The sequence below is a fragment of the Gavia stellata genome, chromosome 18 (assembly GCF_030936135.1).
Source record: "Gavia stellata isolate bGavSte3 chromosome 18, bGavSte3.hap2, whole genome shotgun sequence".
NCBI lineage: Eukaryota > Metazoa > Chordata > Aves > Gaviiformes > Gaviidae > Gavia > Gavia stellata.
In genome coordinates, this window is record NC_082611.1 from 5,231,736 (window position 1) to 5,248,620 (window position 16,885).

At 40.8% G+C, this 16,885-nt stretch overlaps 1 protein-coding gene across 1 annotated transcript in view; it reads right to left on the bottom strand.

Annotated features, from left to right (window-relative positions):
* The window catches only part of SDK1 (sidekick cell adhesion molecule 1), a 419,880-nt gene that overhangs the window by 201,201 nt on the left and 201,794 nt on the right, over nucleotides 1–16,885 (bottom strand). The window contains exon 5 of the mRNA XM_059826302.1: nucleotides 11,001–11,134. Within this exon, the coding sequence (XP_059682285.1) occupies nucleotides 11,001–11,134 (134 nt within the window). The remainder of the gene's footprint in view (nucleotides 1–11,000; nucleotides 11,135–16,885) is intronic.

A 16,885-nucleotide genomic window follows, 5' to 3' on the forward strand; every position in this document is an offset into this window, starting at 1 on the left:
TGTTCTCCCAGGTCATAGGAGTTGTAACTTTGTTCCCCCATTCCATAGCTAAAATGATTTATCCACCATAAAAAGGCAGTGTTTTGGATTATGGATTATTTTTAAAGGGCTTAAAAGTGTAGACAATAGTCTGCACTTGAAAAGAAATCAGTGTTTTTACCACCTTACAGCACAGTCTGGAGGGAAAACCATAAATCTGAACTTGGATTACTCCGATGTCTAACCACAGCCCAGATGCAAATGACAACAGGTGAAACTGCGCGGTACAAACCCAAAGGATAACGAACATCCTGGACTGGCAATTTACAGCTCCCACGGTACAACCAAGTAGACAAGAAATCGATGCAGCTTTTACGGACATCAGGTGAAGCAACCCAGGTTACAATCCAGTCCGAGTTTCTCTTCCTATTATAAATGGGGTAGGAAGGTCCAATTATTCCATGTTACTTTAAAATTCATAGCAAGTCCTTACTAAAATCTAAACAGGTTTCCAATACTAAACTTTTGTTGTTAAAATTTGGAGCAAAAATTGGTTAGCTGATTTAAAAAAACAAACCTAGTTGGACAGTGTATAATTAAGTAACTTTTATCTTTTCTACTGAACAGAACAACAGTAACAATCAAATTAAATGCCTTATCGTAATGTGTCTATACAAAGAAGTTGTTTTTAAGTTTTACAGTTGACCTTGGATCTTGCATGTCCTGACTCTCCGATGCTTATGTTGCAGTTTTAATCACGGGTTTTCCATTATCATTCATATGCAGGCTTGTGTGTGCACTTTGGGAATTACTTAGACAAATCACGTCTATCTGGCAGATTGGTGACACAGACATGTGAAGGGTTTCTATCCTTATTCAATTTTCCTGTTCTGTGACATATATTGAGAAGAAATTAAAAACATCTTTAAAATGAAGATTTTTAAAAATTATAAGCCTCAAGCAACCATGTATTTGTGAAAGCTTGAGATAAAAATTAGTTTTTGTAAATATGCTGGGGGGGAGGTTCTGCCATGCAGACTGTTGGTATGTGTAATAGAATCTTTAGGATATATTTAGGCTTTTGCAGTAACTGAGTAAGTGTAAAAGTTATTCTATTAAACATCTGTTTTGAGCATATTTATTATTCCTTATCTATATTGTTTATAAGACATTTCAAGCTTGCCTAATGCAATGACAGTTCAAAGAACACCATCAAATAGTTCCTAAATTACTTATTCTCTAAATTGAAGAGCAAGTCCTACTATAAGTAAAAAGAAAAATTAATTGTATGCTGCGAGTTTATCTAGTTCATTAGAAGCAAGATGCTCCTCGCTATTTTCTTAAGCAAGAGCTTTGTATCTTTTTACCCTCTTGTTCACAGACTGACCAGAACAACCTCTCTCATGACAGAACAGTACAAAGCTGTCACAGCCATGTATTACATGGATGTTTTTCTCTTAATGTGATTTATTTTTTCCTTAAAATAGCATGTTTAAGCTAAAGCTCGCTTCAGTAAGTTACAGCTTCTTACTTTCTTGGTAAAAAGCACCTTCAGTAGGGTTTAGCAACTTTAAATAAATGAAAATTGTACTTTAAATACATCTAACTGTGTAAAGACGGGAAGCAAAGCCAAAGATTTCAAGTCAGCTACTTAGAATACTCCAGGAGTATGCCATGGCAGAACGGGACTCATAAGAGATCAAAAGGTAATGTTCAAAAGGGGTAAATTGAGACACAAGTCTCCAGTAGCTATTCCTTTTAAAGCTTCAGAATTCTGACATTTACATAAACTGAAACACAAAGCCCTTTACAAATCGCTATACTTCTGTCTCCTCTGGAATTTTTTTAGAAAGTACAGTTTATCTTGGGCATACACGATGAAGAAATAAACAGTTGTAGGGAAAAGACTGTTTGCCAGTCCTACACCCCAGGAAGTGGCCAACATTGGATGTTGCTTGACTTAAAAATAAATCTTCAGAGTTTTATGTTTTATATTTATATTACTGTTATCATGTTATTTATCTACATACTAGATATCAATTTTCATAATATTATCAGTACATCTTAAAAAGCTTTTCAAAAATCTCAAAGTACTACTTAAACTTACAAGTATGGACAGGAACTACTACTCTCATGCCGACAATTAGAACAAATCATGAGTAAAAGTATTTAAACAAGAGTGAGAAAATTACTTCACTTCTCACTGCAATGAAATAGAAAAGAGAAACTAAACAGAAATATTTTCATGTTAGAATATGGTTAAGTTGGAATTGGGCTATACTATCAATTTTACCATTTTTTGCCCATGAAAGATGATCCAATCTTGAGTAACCAACATAATCTTTGTATGTCTGATCAAAACAATGTTTACTTCAGCAGCTTCCTTTCATCTTATTCCATGCTAGAGTATTAGTACGAGACTGACTGAATAAAAACACTAATCAAAAATGATCCTTTCTTTGTAAATTCTGCAGTATTATTCTAAAAAAATGTAGGTGAAGCAGTGAGACTGAAAAGTCTGTCTGTTGAACTAGCAACACTTTTCTACCCAGAAAAGTTTTCTGGCATTTCTCTTATGTTGGTCTTCCAACAAATCATCACAGTTTGCTCGAGCTGGCATTTTCCTGGATGGCATGTATAATTGATGTATGTCACATTTTATAAAATGATTGCAAGGTAAATTCAATTTTCTCTTTTCCTTGTTTGTGTCCTCTAAGAATCTCTTATCTCCACATATCAATTACAGAGCAGTGACAGAGATAGGATACAAATCACTCCGATGAATGTAATAGCAAAAGTGATTAGAGATAGGGAGAGATTAATTGCATGTGTCAGATATAAATAAAGGGTTTAGGAGACAACCCAGGATTTTGAGCATGTGTGTGTTTTCCAGATCTCTTACAGACACAAACCCCCAAACCTTATAAACAGACAAGTGTAACAAGAAGCTATGTTAAAATAATGAGTTAGATTCTAGAAACTTTAGCATTTGCCATTTTTTCAGAGCAGCATGCATAATGTATGTACATATGCCGAAGGAACACATGCTCGATTCGGGTGCGTTTCCCTAGCTCCACCAGCTAGCGATGAGTCTCCAGAACAACAGGGTTGTATCGTTGCGTTCGTGGAAGGAGCTAGTCTTTCCATAAACCATGTGTTTAAAGCTTTATTACATTTGTTGAGGCAACATGAGGAAAATTAAGTGCCAGATATTTAAATATATTTTATGCTGATTTTGGCTGTTTAAGTTCTCTTCAATAGTGAGATTGAAAAAAATCTTACAGAAAGTTTATTTTGTTATCTTTCCATTGCAAAAACTACTGGCAGAGGAGACACTAGTTGCCTGGGACAGAGGCTGCAGCAGATGCAGAAGTGCACTGTATGTGACAGTAAGTTTTATCAAAAATAGTCCAAAGGAAGAAGAAATCAGAGACCAACCAGTATTTCTGCTATTCATCAGGAAGAGCACTGATGGAATATTTGAGTAAAGCCAAAGAAAAGCTCAAGCTGCCACAGAGGTTTCTTGGCCCATATTTATTACTCCTGCAGTTTAGCTCTCTATTGTTTTAACCACAGATTTCCCTCTATATCACTACAGTTAAAAGTGAGGAAAGTTTTCCTTTAAGGAGAAGAGAGTTAAGAGAATTATGCAAAAGATCTGGCTGAAGCTTTAAAAAAACCCCAAAAAACCAACAAACCAACAATGAAATCTGCAGTCTAAGAATGCTGATAAATCCTGAACATGATCTGTTATTTCTTTGTAACGCATATAAAATGATTCTGCACTGCAATACAACATCCCTTTTGCAGTAGATAATAGGGTAAGCCATTGAGAATATCAGCCTTTCACTGAAATTCCTAGCTCTGGATAAAGCTTAAACTAACATTTGTTCCAATATATCAAAACCAAATCTTTAACACTGACTCAATTTAGTCCTTTTTGTTATAGCTATAGCTGTTACTAAAATGCATTTGACTTATATATACATATATGTATCTCAAAAGCACGGCTAAGTTGTACTCAATCTATTCTCAAAATAATAAGAAACTGAGATCCCCATTTAAAAATTTATGCCCTTTAGTGTTAGGGCAGATTGGAGCTACAACTGAAGAAAAAGCATTAAGACAGTATTTTACCAGGGTATTAAAGGTGGCATTTACACAGGCTTTATCCTTAAGGTTCAGTTTTAAATCCCGAATGCTTCTACAGTCTCCTTCAAATTAACATTTTGGATAACAAAAGAATGTTAAATGACCATCAAAGGGAAAGGCACACATCTGCTCGTGAAACCGCACATGACACAGCCACAGCCACCAGGATATCCTTCCTGGAAATTCTGCTTGACAAAGAAAGCAAAACCTGTGTAGAGAACGGGAAAGGAAAGAAATGTCATTATTTCAAAGAGTGACTTAAAACCACTGCACAGAGGGCTGAGCAGTGCTACGTTGGACTTCCTCAGTATTTGGTCAGAACCTCAGGTATGTATGGTACAATCACAGCACAGAAATGCAATTTCATCCCATATTCCTCCTCCTCCCCCCACCAAAAAAAGGAACACACAATCCAAAACACCAAACCATCACTGAAACACTATTTTCACCTCAACAGCACTGATCCAGAGAGGCTAAGCGAAGCAAATTCCCTTGGCATGAACTAAACCCAGTTTGACAAGTTTATAGAGCTTGCGTGAATTCAACCTCAGAATAGAAATACCTATTCCCCAGGGGTGCCAGCCCATTCCTTTTTTTTCCTGCCTACACCTGAAAGCTGGAACTAGCTATGAAAAATTCATGCAGCGGTATGCTTTATGCTTCAAACATATCCATGAAGGATCCTCAACATCTGCTGACTTGAACAAACCTTGATGGTTAATATGAAAAATTATGTTAGTGAAATGCTCTCTTCCAGAGAGGAAAGCGTCTGCTCAGAATCTTCTGAAAACTTATCTTCTTAACATCCTGACAGATGTTAAGATCCATCTCATCCTGACAGAAGGATGTCAAAAGTAATGTTCTACCAAATACACCGACGGGTAATATGGCATTTTCCCCCCCAATTTCTTTCCTAACAACATAAAGAACATTTCATTTCTACAGACACTGAGAGTGACCTAAACATCTTGTACTATCATGAGAACCTTCCTTTGGAAGAGAAAAATCAAACAAACAAAAACTTTCAGTGCAAAACCACTACCCTGCGAGTCTGAAATGGGACTGCTCCCTTCTGTAAAATTTATGCTTTGATACATTAAATCGAAGAATAAAATTGGCACCAACCAGCAACAAACAGGGTCTATTTAGCCTTGTGTCAATGTCTGCCATAATGGAATAGATTTCTTCTTGTTGCAAGAGGAAGCTGGGCAGAACAACATGACACCCTCGTATTTTAAATTCATTGCAATGCAACCAAGCCAGGACTTGAATTTTCAGTCCCCAACTTTTTTTTTTTAAACTATCTTTTTTTTTTTTTAACCATTACCAGTGCTCAAGGGAAAAATATATCTTCGTTAAATGATAATTGGCTTTATTATCTTTGACTCTTCAGAAATGCTGGCTGGCAAGGTTTTTAAAATTTTCATCAATCTTGTTTTCTGTTTTTACAAAGCCTGCATCAGAAAAAGACGTCAGTCTGCAGAACGCTCTGTATCTCCTAGTGTTATGAATAGGTCTTGAGACTATCTAATTTACTAATAAATCTATCGAAGCAACATGTATCTCAATATTTCACAGCTTAACAAGAAGGTCCAGAAGCAAGGCCCTGAATTGCAGTTCCAGATGATTAGCGCTGCAAAACCAATTGAAGCAGGAGTATCTAAGCTGTCAGAACAGCTAACACATACCCACCTTTTGCAAACTCGCCATTTAAATCATTTACTGGGGGACACTTTCTCAAATTTTTCAGAAAATACTTCAACTAAGCTCAGAAATAGCAGCACATACTGTTAAAAGTTTCTAAGCCTGGGCCAACGGTGCTCACATCTACAGTGTTGCATTGAAGTTAATAATAGAAAAATCTCAGCAAGGCTTTTCAGACTTCTTCTAAAGTGGCACCAGAGTCTTGCCACGTCGTCACGGAATAAAGTAGCAAGGACACACGTTGCGTACATTGCGGTGAATACCTCAACCAGCTCCTTACAGTAATAGAAAGCTCCCTATGTATCTTCCCCCCAAAAAAAACCCCACTTAAACTCTCAACTTGCGTACTAGAAATCCTTACAGTTTCATTAAGAAGCTCTTAACACCGCTCCTCTCCCTTTCCCCCAAAAAACACCTTCACACATAAGTGGCACAGCCTACCACGAAGTACCATGTATCAGTCTTTATTTATTTGTATTTTTTTTTTTTAAGTTCCACACTACAACCATAAGAGGCTTGGAGGCAAAGTTTCAGAGAAATTTAGCTGATAACAGAGTACGACCTTCGAGGAAATAAGAGTTTTATGACAGCCTTACTTTAATGAACACTTCAATCTCTAAATGTCCTGCCAGCACTGGCGAGATCAAAAGCACGTCACTTAATCCCCCTGACAAGCCAGAGTCTTTAGGAAGAGATCTGACCATCTGTCCTGCAGTGTATGTTTAGCCGTGAGAGAACGGACTCGAAAGAAAAAGCCTAAAGAATTAAGGATTGGTTTAAGATATTATCATCAACTCTATTGTTGATTAGATGGAAACAGGAAAGAACATGAAGGATTTCCCATTTTTTTTATTGAAAGTAATATTTACATCCAAGAAGCTTGTGATAGCTCCGTCATAGATTAACTCTCACACCTCTCTGGTCAAGTTGGGAAGTTCCCGCAGTGGAGTTAATACTGAAATCTCCAAAGCAGTAATAGTGAATTTTCAACAGGGAGTAAGTGATGTATTTGAGTCAAAAAGCAAACTGAGTTTTGTTACTATGTCTGTTGCCAAACTCTTGACTTTCAGACTTTCTGATTTTCCTAGCCAAAGTTTTGTGTTATTTACATGAAAGCTGGGACATATGGTTAAAGAAAAAATAGGCAAGATTTTCATTAGCTTAGTATACAGTTCAACGGATTTTAAGACATGTCATAAATTAGTCCTAAATTTAGCATCGCATACTAATTTCAGATGTGATGTTATTCCCAATATGCTGCCTGTTGGACATCATTTTTATTTCGCTGGAGCCTGTCACCTCAGAGATGATCTAATCCTATTGAAATCAGTGGAAACATTTCCACTTGAAAGAAATGACCATTGTTTTCAAGCATAGTTGGACTGGACCTCATGCTGTGACCTGGACTTTCAAATTAAGACTCATGGTTTTAGAGGGCAGGCATGCAGAACGCCAGTATTTAACCAAGCTAGGGACTCCGCTGTTAAGGAAAAAATACTGCTCAACATTTGGATCTTCTCATAGAGCGACCATATCTATTAGCCAACACATCTTTAGTGCAAAGCATATTTAAGGAATGAACTGTCACCGTAACACATACTGGGTATGTATCTGAAAACACCACGATATCTTAAAGATCTCTTAATTCTCATTAAACCACAGCATTCTCATGCCTACATTTTCAATGTCTGACCAACCTCAGAATGCAGAGAAAAGCAAGCCCAAGCACAGCAGAAACAATGCTGACAAGCTAGAAGGCTTCCTTTTGAAGCTGTTGTCCAACGTCCATGCATTATGTTTGTAATCAGGGAGCGATGGGTGGTTGTAAGGCTTCGTGCTGCTTGGGACTCAATGAGCGATAGATTAGAGTGACAAGAAACAAAGTGTCTTTACCTTTAATACTCAGAGCCCCGAGTATTGGGGCTTTTAGACTGTATTTTTGAAACATGTTCAATATCCTCAAATCTTCTTATTCAACATGTATGTGCTCAGTTTTGGGCCCCTCACTACAAGAAGGACATTGAGGTGCTGGAGCGTGTCCAGAGAAGGGCGACAAAGCTGGTGAGGGGTCTGGAGCACAAGTCTGATGAGGAGCGGCTGAGGGAGCTGGGGGTGTTCAGTCTGGAGAAGAGGAGGCTGAGGGGAGACCTCATCGCTCTCTACAACTACCTGAAAGGGGGTTGCAGAGAGGTGGGTGTTGGTCTCTTCTCCCAAGTGACTAGCGACAGGACAAGAGGAAATGGCCTCAAGTCGCACCAGGGCAGGTTTAGACTGCATATTAGGAAAAATTTCTTTACTGAGAGAGTGGTGAAGCACTGGAAGAGGCTGCCCAGGGAGGTGGTGGGGTCACCATCACCGGAGGTGTTCAAGGAACGTGTTGATGTGGCATTGTGGTACATGGTTTAGTGGGCATGGGGGGGTTGGGTTGATGGTTGGACCTGATGATCTTGCAAATCTTTTCCAACCTTAATGATTCTGTGATTCTGTATAGTTATTAATTGAAGGACAGTTTAATGTATTTTCCAGATGTCGCTCAAACTCCATTTACTTTCAGCCACAATTCAACATTGACTTTAATCTGCAATATAAGGCCCTATAACTCATCTTCTGCTTAGCTCAGGGCTCTACCTTTCTCCTACTGTCAGTCTTGTCTTTCAGACCAGAACAGGACAGTTTACAGCTTTCTCAAATGTTAGACTGATTCTGCAAATGTGCTTTTTCTACAGGCTGGAGCAGGGCTGACACCGATATCCCTCAAAGAATAACAAACTACGCAACTCTAACACTGTTCTCAGTGGGTGACTGCCCTGGGAATTATCTATAGATTTTGTTGGGTTTTTTCCCCTTTTGCCCTCAATAAAAGTGGCAATATGCATGCTGAGTCACATAGCAAGGTTGTATTCAATAATTAATATGTAATCTACTCACACACAGATTGGCTATCCCACTTCACTTGTGGTTTATTTGATTTTAATTAAACTGTTTTTAAATTTTATACCTGTCCTAATGGAAAATGACATGTGTCATCACTCAACATCTGACAAGATTCAGACAGTGACAATGCAATGTGATGTCTTCCATACCTGGATGTACCCTTTAAGAACCTGTTTCCAGTCACTTGCTGGAATTCCTTATTACTCTTCCAAAACAGTTAATTTTTCTGCAACCATTCTCTGCATATTGCTTCAGAACTATATTTTTGCCTCATTATTTTCTATTACTGGACCAAAAAGGTTTATTCACTTCTATCTAATGTATCACGTATGTTTCTTCCTCAGATCAAAGTTCAGAATGACCATGTTAATCTCATTTTCTTTACAGACACTGTAATACCTTATGGCCAGGGCCTTTCTTCAACACACACATAGCATTAATAATGCTGGATATCAAGACGACAATTTAAAAACCTAATTGGCTAATATTTATTTTAACAAGCAAATCCATTTTTGGCTTTCTCTCTTGCCTCATTCTTCATTTGCTTTTACGCATTTAATCTTTCCTATTTTTCACATTCCAGATAGATTTTGCATTCATGTTATCAAGTCTGTAAGCATCTTGAAGTGTTTTCTTTTCCATATGTCCATATTACCTTCTGCTTTGCATAGCACTTGCTATGCACATGTGATCACAGACTATTTCTAGTATTAATTAAGATATGAAATTAAAGTGGGAAATACATTATTGTTCACATAACGCAAAATACAAATTTGCTTTAAAAATGAAATTACTAAAGTGATAGCAAACCTCTTTATACTGTCAGAAATAATAATGTTTACAATCTACATGCCACAGTACAGCCAGAATTCACAAGTGGATATGGAATATTATTCCCACTTCAGAACGATGCACATAAAACCCCTGAGAATTTAATTTAGTTTATAAACATATCTGGAAGAAAACACAGGTTTGCCTCTTCTGCCGTGACACCATACAGCTTCTGCCCTCAGTGAGCCCTGATCCCACTAACAGGGCTTCCGCAGCTTATGCAAGAACAGCTTTCCTTGAAATCTGAGTAGGAATTTTAGCAGAAAAATCGTATTTTCTTAGACATTAAATGTTTCACAGAAATGTAAAATTTTTGATGAACTTCTGACAAACACAAGCATATCTCCAAAAGCAATTTCTCACATTTCCTGCCCAGAAGCCCAGACTCCCAAGTTTTGCTACTGTACGGAAACGAGCCATAGGGATTATCTCAAATCTAATGGCATCCAAGATCAAGAGATCTTGGGCATCTCATCATGACAACTGAACTAGAGCTGAGAGTCTTGTATCTTCTAGAAGACCATACCATAAGAGTAGCTTGTCAGTAAAGCCGCCAGCGTCATCAACAGTTTACCCAGTCATCTCTTCCTTGTCTCTACAATCAAAACCAGAAACCTCCACATTCGCACAACAGACTCACATACTCCCTATCTCGCTGCTACGTTAAAAACACCTTTACCAAATGCCCTCAGAAAAGGAGTCAAACCATTCTATGTGTTTAGAATATTAATGTTTCATAGAAACACATTTACTAAATGTTTTTACAATTGTTAACACATGCATATTCTTGCTGAATGTGCACATTAGCATATTTAGCGCGCAGTCATCTTTCTGACCCCATTGCTCTGCTGCTCTTCCCTTCCCTTTGCTGTAAAACCTACTCGTGGAATGCCTCTGCAATGGTAGCTGTTAATACAATTTGCACAATGTAAAATAATAAGTAATAACAATGAAATGCATGTTCCCTGGGACTCTGTGATAACTCCAGGTGAAAATAATGCCATTGACTGGGAACAGACTCATTAATAAAATTGCACTCAGAAGAGTGACTTGTTTACTTATGCACAATGGAAAACAATACATTATAAACCCCTGCATTAAAAATAAATGATGATCACAACTTCACAACAAACAGCGAGGGATATCATCATGTACCTGCCCTGCACAAAATAAACCATCAGACAAAAGGCTTTGAGGGCGATTTGTTGAGGACATATACTCTCTTAGGTCCCTCTTATTGCACAAGGACTTCAATGTGCTCTAAACTAAGCAGGAAAAGTTGACCTTCTTTAAAAGATCCAATCCTCTGTTAGCAATGCTCTTTTTATTAGGGCAGACTTCTGTGCATACTGTCATACTGAGGTTGCAGACAGCATATTACCCAGAATTTGGATACTCACTTGCTACGCTGAGATGGATGAATGGACTTGTCTTGTTCTCCCCATTCTTTTCATTGACCGCCTGGACATAGTAGCCTCCTGCATCGGTCACTGATGTTGCAAGGATGACCAGCTGATTCTCCAGTGTGATGGCTCTATTTAGGAAAGAGAAAGATGACATTGAAACCAGAAGAACGGTATCCGCTAGGCAAAAACTGTACAACACTTCAGACTTGACAGACTGGTACGATATTCATTGGTCATCTAAATCAAGACGTTGGGTAATCAAAACCAGCCTGATTTCAAACACATTCACAAGTAATACCTCAGATCTTTTCTCTGTTTAGATCGTGGAAGACGTTTATGGTGACGTGCAGAAAGCTACAACGTATGAAACCAGAACAATTCAAATGGCAATAAGAAATTACAGTGGAAACGGCAAATGACAAGAGAGACTGACAGCCTGCAAACTGCATCGTTGTGGGTTGACGGCAGTCCCGGCAAACATCACTATGCTGCAAAGTCAGTGTTACTGAAAACCTTCTCAACAAGCAAAAGCTAGCCTATTAAAGGCTGACGCTCAGGGAATAACACCACCTAGTTTGTAGAAAACAAACAAAAAAAAAAGTAAAAATCAAAGGCAGCAGACCCTCAGAAAGTAAGCTTTCTGTATTTATGGCATCACTAATTATCACAACATCACAGGTAAGAACATCGGCAAGTTAGAGCCTAATTGATATATACAGATGATCTGTGTGTAAATAGGGAGGGAAGAGTTCTAACCTAATTTAAAGCAGGTAGGAAAGCTCAACCCTGTAGTTACCACTGGTGTAGGCCTGAAGGAGTCAATAAACGTCATTGTATAATACAGAGTCTATTCTTGCTTAGGGCTGCTACATAACAAATGTCTCTATAAACTCCCTTGGAGGCAGCACTACAATAAGGTTGGTTACTTTGCATTTTACATTTATTAGATGATCTTTTCTTGACTATACAAGATAAAGGTTTAATCTAGAGACAAATGTGTAAAAAATTTAAGGGCTTAACTGAACAGGACACAGGAAGCTCAAAGACCAGATAAGAATAAAAGAACATGTAAAGTTCCATGGAAAGCCTGCGGAGCAAAGAGCTGACACTAATGCAGACTGGGACAGGCACAAACTTGGAAATCTGAATGCAAGACTTGGAGCAAGAAACTCCTACCTTCACATACATTACTTGATGAGAAGCCCTACTGAGTTCAGCTGTGCTATTAGTCATATCCTTGAGCATGAGGTTGAAACAACATATAAAATTATTATACCGGATGAAACAAATTCATACATCAAAAGGCATCAAAAAGAGTCAGTGCTAAGCCAAAGTATGCGTACACTAATCAATCAATAATGAACACTCCTGCATTTCTTCCTCTTGATTTGGCATGGTGTGGTTAACGTTAATAATTCACAACTATTGTGCTTTTGAAAAAGCATTTAAAGCAACAGGGGAAAATCACACATTCCTCCTGCAGCATACTAGGTTTTATACGTAGGAGGAGGCATAGAAAATGACAGTGAAAACACAGCAGTGTTCAAAAGCTGTGTGTTTTACTCATACCACTTCAGCGTTCCTTGGATCCACATTAGAAAACTGAACTTCTATAAAGCTATCAGTAGATACCAATAAATAAAAATCTCCTGAGAAATATATAAGACTATATTTTCAGCTCTGATCACACATCAGCTAAAGATCCTGTTTAAGTTACCTTTATTGAAAGGTTTTATTATAAAAATATTATAAAATTATTTTTAAAAAAATGATAGTGTGACTTTTTTCTTTATTCATTAAACCTGTACTAGCTTAATTGACTTAAAAAATTAATCAAAGAAACTGTGATAGATTTACAGAGTGAGGATATAAAATGCAATTAATATGACATTTGATAAAGCAAATAAAGATAAAATTCCAATGAACCGTTAATAATTGAATATTAAAAGACAATGACATTTACATTCATTTCTAGTTTAGTTCTAAAGAAAGCAGCATTTGAAAGACTCTTTGAAAATACTGAAATATTTTTCAGACTGCTTTGACACCCGTTGCAACTGCACCCAAAGGTTTAAAGGTGGTCCTTGATTACTGGTAAGATGCACGCTGCTACTATCTGTATTAAATTAACTGGAAATTCTGACAACTGAACAACTACACTCATTATAAGCTAATCAAGGACAAAGGGAATTAAGATGTATTTATTAAGAAAATTGTTCAAAATTAAGATTTTCTAAAAATAATACAAAAATATTTATTCTACTATCAGGAAAAAATAACATTTGTGAATGAAATGTAATAAATTTTAAAGATTAAAGGAACATAAGTATATTTGAACCAAGAAAGATCAGTGCGAAAGGGCTAAACATCATAAGTTACATGTTCAAAATAGCGCAAAAGAGTAAGATATTAATTTGTATAGAAAAAAGACAAAACAACTCCTGAAGACTACTCTTTGGGATCATCAATTACATAGTCAAATTAATGTTAAATTAAAAACCCAAAAGTGAGTTATTGATATATTAATAGCTCTGTGAAAAACTGAAACATTCAATTTCATTAACTAAAGACAGGTATGGAGCAAGACACAAGCCTTCACAGACTGCAGACTCTGGGAGCTTTATTTAGATCAAGTATGAGAGCTGTGCATCAGGAAAATCAATTAGTCATGTTTTAAAGACTCATTAATTCCAATGTTTCTAAACCATCTGAAGATTCATGCCCCAGCACCTCCAGGGTTGCAACCTCTTTTTGCACAGCAGCTGCACAGAGCGCCCTAAAATTGGCTGAACATGTTTTCATAGGCTTATTGTTTGTTTTCACTGTTTGATATAACTTTTAAATTATGACAGCACCATTCTAATGTTCCAAGGAAACTGATTCCTGGCTGCTCAGTTTACCAACATATTTGAGGAAGATGACTGCAGCAGATGGAGTGGACCTGTCAGTAATTCATAGCCAGTCCAGAACTCATAAAAAGTATAAATATTGCTTTTCTAAAATAATATCAAAAACTTAAATCAATCTAACACTTTTCAGACAGGAGCAACCAGCAATATATCTATGAAGACTGATCCTTAAAAATTCCTTCAGAAGAAATAAAGGAGTACTTTAAATCATAAGTTTTAATAGAAGAATTTTTAAAACTTCCCTGGAGCTAAAAGAGACGACGGCAGAAAGCGCGTTACGACGGCAGAAAGCGCGTTACGACGGCAGAAAGCGCGTTACGACGGCAGAAAGCGCGTTACGACGGCAGAAAGCGCGTTACGACGGCAGAAAGCGCGTTACGACGGCAGAAAGCGCGTTACGACGGCAGAAAGCGCGTTACGACGGCAGAAAGCGCGTTACGACGGCAGAAAGCGCGTTACGACGGCAGAAAGCGCGTTACGACGGCAGAAAGCGCGTTACGACGGCAGAAAGCGCGTTACGACGGCAGAAAGCGCGTTACGACGGCAGAAAGCGCGTTACGACGGCAGAAAGCGCGTTACGACGGCAGAAAGCGCGTTACGACGGCAGAAAGCGCGTTACGACGGCAGAAAGCGCGTTACGACGGCAGAAAGCGCGTTACGACGGCAGAAAGCGCGTTACGACGGCAGAAAGCGCGTTACGACGGCAGAAAGCGCGTTACGACGGCAGAAAGCGCGTTACGACGGCAGAAAGCGCGTTACGACGGCAGAAAGCGCGTTACGACGGCAGAAAGCGCGTTACGACGGCAGAAAGCGCGTTACGACGGCAGAAAGCGCGTTACGACGGCAGAAAGCGCGTTACGACGGCAGAAAGCGCGTTACGACGGCAGAAAGCGCGTTACGACGGCAGAAAGCGCGTTACGACGGCAGAAAGCGCGTTACGACGGCAGAAAGCGCGTTACGACGGCAGAAAGCGCGTTACGACGGCAGAAAGCGCGTTACGACGGCAGAAAGCGCGTTACGACGGCAGAAAGCGCGTTACGACGGCAGAAAGCGCGTTACGACGGCAGAAAGCGCGTTACGACGGCAGAAAGCGCGTTACGACGGCAGAAAGCGCGTTACGACGGCAGAAAGCGCGTTACGACGGCAGAAAGCGCGTTACGACGGCAGAAAGCGCGTTACGACGGCAGAAAGCGCGTTACGACGGCAGAAAGCGCGTTACGACGGCAGAAAGCGCGTTACGACGGCAGAAAGCGCGTTACGACGGCAGAAAGCGCGTTACGACGGCAGAAAGCGCGTTACGACGGCAGAAAGCGCGTTACGACGGCAGAAAGCGCGTTACGACGGCAGAAAGCGCGTTACGACGGCAGAAAGCGCGTTACGACGGCAGAAAGCGCGTTACGACGGCAGAAAGCGCGTTACGACGGCAGAAAGCGCGTTACGACGGCAGAAAGCGCGTTACGACGGCAGAAAGCGCGTTACGACGGCAGAAAGCGCGTTACGACGGCAGAAAGCGCGTTACGACGGCAGAAAGCGCGTTACGACGGCAGAAAGCGCGTTACGACGGCAGAAAGCGCGTTACGACGGCAGAAAGCGCGTTACGACGGCAGAAAGCGCGTTACGACGGCAGAAAGCGCGTTACGACGGCAGAAAGCGCGTTACGACGGCAGAAAGCGCGTTACGACGGCAGAAAGCGCGTTACGACGGCAGAAAGCGCGTTACGACGGCAGAAAGCGCGTTACGACGGCAGAAAGCGCGTTACGACGGCAGAAAGCGCGTTACGACGGCAGAAAGCGCGTTACGACGGCAGAAAGCGCGTTACGACGGCAGAAAGCGCGTTACGACGGCAGAAAGCGCGTTACGACGGCAGAAAGCGCGTTACGACGGCAGAAAGCGCGTTACGACGGCAGAAAGCGCGTTACGACGGCAGAAAGCGCGTTACGACGGCAGAAAGCGCGTTACGACGGCAGAAAGCGCGTTACGACGGCAGAAAGCGCGTTACGACGGCAGAAAGCGCGTTACGACGGCAGAAAGCGCGTTACGACGGCAGAAAGCGCGTTACGACGGCAGAAAGCGCGTTACGACGGCAGAAAGCGCGTTACGACGGCAGAAAGCGCGTTACGACGGCAGAAAGCGCGTTACGACGGCAGAAAGCGCGTTACGACGGCAGAAAGCGCGTTACGACGGCAGAAAGCGCGTTACGACGGCAGAAAGCGCGTTACGACGGCAGAAAGCGCGTTACGACGGCAGAAAGCGCGTTACGACGGCAGAAAGCGCGTTACGACGGCAGAAAGCGCGTTACGACGGCAGAAAGCGCGTTACGACGGCAGAAAGCGCGTTACGACGGCAGAAAGCGCGTTACGACGGCAGAAAGCGCGTTACGACGGCAGAAAGCGCGTTACGACGGCAGAAAGCGCGTTACGACGGCAGAAAGCGCGTTACGACGGCAGAAAGCGCGTTACGACGGCAGAAAGCGCGTTACGACGGCAGAAAGCGCGTTACGACGGCAGAAAGCGCGTTACGACGGCAGAAAGCGCGTTACGACGGCAGAAAGCGCGTTACGACGGCAGAAAGCGCGTTACGACGGCAGAAAGCGCGTTACGACGGCAGAAAGCGCGTTACGACGGCAGAAAGCGCGTTACGACGGCAGAAAGCGCGTTACGACGGCAGAAAGCGCGTTACGACGGCAGAAAGCGCGTTACGACGGCAGAAAGCGCGTTACGACGGCAGAAAGCGCGTTACGACGGCAGAAAGCGCGTTACGACGGCAGAAAGCGCGTTACGACGGCAGAAAGCGCGTTACGACGGCAGAAAGCGCGTTACGACGGCAGAAAGCGCGTTACGACGGCAGAAAGCGCGTTACGACGGCAGAAAGCGCGTTACGACGGCAGAAAGCGCGTTACGACGGCAGAAAGCGCGTTACGACGGCAGAAAGCGCGTTACGACGGCAGAAAGCGCGTTACGACGGCAGAAA